This window comes from Loxodonta africana, chromosome X (genome assembly GCF_030014295.1).
Source record: "Loxodonta africana isolate mLoxAfr1 chromosome X, mLoxAfr1.hap2, whole genome shotgun sequence".
Classification (NCBI taxonomy): Eukaryota; Metazoa; Chordata; class Mammalia; order Proboscidea; family Elephantidae; genus Loxodonta; species Loxodonta africana.
This window is the reverse complement of record NC_087369.1, coordinates 111,870,245-111,874,649: the sequence shown is the minus strand read 5'-3', so window position 1 is coordinate 111,874,649 and position 4,405 is coordinate 111,870,245. Positions and strand designations below refer to the sequence as shown.

At 40.1% G+C, this 4,405-nt stretch overlaps 1 protein-coding gene across 1 annotated transcript; it reads left to right on the top strand.

The window, feature by feature from the left end:
• Window positions 1-1,839: 1,839 nt before the first annotated feature.
• On the top strand, window positions 1,840-3,634 carry NAP1L3 (nucleosome assembly protein 1 like 3). Its single transcript, XM_003412693.3, has one exon. It carries the CDS (start codon window positions 1,840-1,842, stop codon window positions 3,256-3,258), a length of 1,419 nt encoding a protein of 472 aa, XP_003412741.1. The 3' UTR covers window positions 3,259-3,634.
• The last annotated feature ends 771 nt before the right edge of the window (window positions 3,635-4,405 follow it).

Here is a 4,405-nt window from a genome sequence, read left to right as displayed (position 1 = left end):
ATTAGAAAATAAAAGCGTCCCCATAACTTCTGAATTATAAAGCACAAATCCTATAACAAAAAATACAAAGGTTAGTATAATTTTAATATTTCTCCTCATTCGAAATAAATAGTTTAGTATATTTTGTATTTTTATTTACTTATATTCTATGTCCATGTTTAGATAGTGAATATGGTTAAGGGTAATTTTCTACACTAGTATGCCAAATCACCACTATTTAATTTAGATTTTTCTGTTGCCATAGAAATATCAAGCCATCTTCCAATTCAGTCTTTAAAAGACTATATGCTCTGAATTTTTATTCAAATACAGATGGGTAATTCTTGTCATTCATAAATATGGGCTAAATATGTTCCTTACCTTTCAATGAAAAGTGAACAGTTCTTTTTAGTTGTACCAAGGGAGCTGTTCTGTAGCAGAAAATAATCCTGTAAATAGAAATAAGAGATACCTGTTTTTAAACTTCAGTTTGCAAGTTTATTCACATATTACTGGATATGTAAATTATAATCTGGCATGGCTAAAACTTTACAATGTTAGAAGAAAACTGGTGGTAGATGACACTGTAAAGTATACCCTGATAGAAGATGCACCTTCATTAGCACAAATCCCCTCTTCCATCCTGCTACTCGTGAAACTGAAACCTGCTGCACACAAGCATAAAGTAAACCTTTTGCTTTTTAGTAGTACTACCTGACATTTGAATACCCCTTTGTTTTATCTCCAAGGTTGTTGCAAGCTTTGAGAAGTGCTACCCGTGGCAAGTCAGCAGCAAGGTTGGGATATTATTACATGCCAGCTTTAACAGAAAAAAAAAATACAGTAAAAACGGTGTAACTGACTCACGGCATCATGGGTGCACAAACCTTGTAGCTGGATATAAACCAGGCTTGCCAAACATCACAACAGCACTTATTAAAACTGCTACGTGGAATGCAATATGCCTGCTATCTAGCCCCTCCCCCCTTTGCCAATAAGCGACTCCCCCCCCTTTTTATCAGTATACAAATACATGCTCATAAAACATTTATAATATAGAAAAACGCAAAGTAAAGAGCTGTTTAAAAAATCATCCACAGTCACGCTACCCAATGATGCCATTTGGAGTATTTTCTTCCAGTCAAAAAAAATTTAAACAGATTTTTGTCAGGAGGCCCGTGAAAAACCAAACGTAATTTCAGGTTGGTTGGATGGAGAGAAGGACACGTCTCTCCCCTTGTTAGGAACTATGGCTGATTGATATTTTTACCCCATGTCTAAGCTTTTTTTTCTGAATTATAAAACTATAAAGACAGCGTTTTGAGGAGGGAAAGAAAAGTCTTGCAAATAATATGTGCCTCAACCACCTAGGAGCGTCTGGGAAGGTGGGCGGAGCCGGGTGGGAAAAACGTTGGGTTTGGTCATTCATTGGGTCTAGAATTTGTCAATCAAGGTTTCCCAGCAAATGAAGTGCGAAATAAAGGCACACCGGGAACGAAATTAACGGGAGATCTGGCTGCAAAGGGAGGGGGCTTGAGATCGGAACCGAGAAGAGATCTTGGGGTCTCATTCTGCGCCATTCGGCTGCGGCACCGCCTCCGTCCACCGCAGCTGCAGCCAGGAGAGGCCTTGCCACCGCCGCTGTCGCCCAGGCCTCCTCCCCTGTCGCTGACACCTCATCGGGGGTCACTGCAGCCCCCGCCCCGCCTACCCGAGCGCTCCTGCTGCTGCCATCGCTGCTGCCACTTCGCCGCTACCGCCGCCGCCGCCGCCCAAGCATCCGTGAGTCATTTTCTACCCATCTCTGGGCGCGCGGTCTCTGCAGTAGTCGCCACCTTAAGAGGTTTGCAGCCTTGCAACATGGCGGACACCTATTTAAAAAAGGTATCGGAACCTGCCGCCCAGGGGGTTGCTGAAGAGGTGATGGCTAGCTCGTCAAGAGATCCTGGGGAAGAATCTGACAGCAGCAGCACTAGTTGCAGCAGCACTAGTTGCAGCAGCAGCAGTAGCCACAGTCGCTCACATAAGAAGAAGAGGGTACCTGGGCCTTCCAGAAGGGCGCGGGGGGCTCGGTCGGGTAACCATTTCGTGGATAGGCTGCCGCAGGCAGTTAGAAATCGCGTGCAGGCACTCAAAAATATTCAGGATGAATGTGACAAGGTAGACGCCCTGTTCTTAAGGGCAATTCATGATCTTGAAAGAAAATATGCTGAACTCAATAAGCCTCTATGTGATAGGCGATTTCAAATCATCAATGCAGAATATGAACCTACAGAAGAAGAATGTGAATGGAATTCAGACGATGAAGTGTTCAGCAGTGATGAGGAGGTGGAGGATGACACCCCTAGTGAAATGCCTGCCCTAGAGGATGAAGAAGAAGATGAAGACCCTAAAGAAAAGCCTGAGGTAAAGGCTGAAGAAAAAGAAGTTCATAAAGAAATTCCTGAGGCAAAGACTGAAGAAAAAGTAGATTCTAAAGATATTCTGGAGGCAGAGCCTTCTGTCAAAGACGATCCTAATGAAGTCCCCCAGGCAAAGGCAGAAGAAAAAGAACAGCCTAAAGCAACAGAGGCAAAGGCAAGGACTGCAGTAAAAGAGGCTCCTAAAAGAGTTCCTGAGACAAGGCCTAAAGAAAGAATTAATCTTAAAAGAGCTCGTAAGGGAAAGCCTAAAAAAGAAGATCCTAAGGGCATTCCTGACTATTGGTTGACTGTTTTAAAGAATGTTGACAAGCTCGGGCCTATGATTCAGAAGTACGATGAGCCCATTCTGAAGTTCTTGTCAGATGTTAGCCTGAAGTTCTCAAAGCCTGGCCAGCCTATAAGTTACACATTTGAATTTCATTTTCTACCCAATCCCTACTTCAGAAATGAGGTGCTGACAAAGACATACATAATAAGGTCAAAACCAGATCACAGTGATCCCTTTTTCTCTTGGGGATGGGAAATTGAAGATTGCAAAGGCTGTAAGATCAATTGGAGAAGAGGAAAGGATGTTACTGTGAGAACTACCCGCAGACATACAACTGCTACTGGAGAAGTTGAAATCCAGCCAAGACTGGTTCCCAATGCATCATTCTTCAATTTCTTCAGTCCTCCTGAGATTCCCCAAATCGGAAAGCTGGAACCACAAGAAGATGCTATCCTTGATGAGGACTTTGCAATTGGTCAAATTTTACATGATAATGTCATCCTGAAATCAATCTATTACTATACAGGAGAGGCCAGTGGTAGTTTTGAAGATGGTAAAGATTATGGAAACAGGAAATACCAAAAATAAAAATAAGGCTGTCAGATTGTTCAAGAACCACAAAACTTCAAGAAGAAGTGAAGCAGGTTTATATAGCCTTGGGAAAAAAAAAACCTGCTCTATATCCTGAACATTAGTATTCCTTACAGTTGTGTTTTCGTATTTTCTTGGTAGTCTATTTAAAAATTGTCCAAAAAAGTGTCTAAGTATTTTGCTTATTCTATTTAGCCTGTTGTAGTTTAATATTCTTCAAAATATATAGACTGCTATCAGTTATCTAGAGCATGTTAGTTTGGTGCTACAGAGTATTGATTTTTGTGAAGTCCTTTTGTCATATTTCTGTTAGATTTCAGCTGTGAAAACTCAGAATTGTTAACTGAGAAATATTTGCTTGGAAAAAAAAGTTCCTGAAGCACCAATGCAAGTGTTTTTTTTTTTTTTTTTTTTTTCTTCTGCCTGGAAGACTAAGGGTTTAAGTCTGCTTGTACTACTTGTGTCTTCATTACTTTGCGGTAGAAATACAGTGCTTAGACTAAATAGAACAGTGCATTGTAAAACCTGACTGTTTGAAAAAAGATTAGCAAACATTTAGGAATGCCCATCAATACCATATATAATATGACTGTGAGCTTGTTTATGTGACATAACGGTCTGCGAATAAATTGAATCATAATGAAATCATTGTTTTCCACTGACTGTTAATATAACATGTTTTTAAAAGTTTCCTCATAGTGTGTAATTGTAAAGTTACTGAACACATTTTCTTTGTAATATGTTCTACTTTGCCTTTCACTGAAAATGATCACTTTACATCATTTGATACTTTTTCATGTTCTTTTATTGCAACCTAAAATAAATAAATGTGAAATAAAGTCTTTCATGTTATAAAAATCTAGCATTTTCTCCTAATTATGAAAATGTGCTGGTTAGCATAGAAAAATTTGGAAAATACTGAGGAAAAGAAAAATAAAAAAACAAAAGATGATTATTAACATTCTGATGTATTTCCCACATCTTAGATCTTTTATTGGAGGATATATATTCAAGTAATTGGAGAAGTATTGGACAGGATAGGAGGAAGGTGAGAGTGAGGAGGGGAGGGGTGGAAAAAGAGGAGAGGGAGGGAAGAAGAGAGGGAGTGGAGGACAAGGGGAAGAGGGCAATGGGAGAAGGGAGG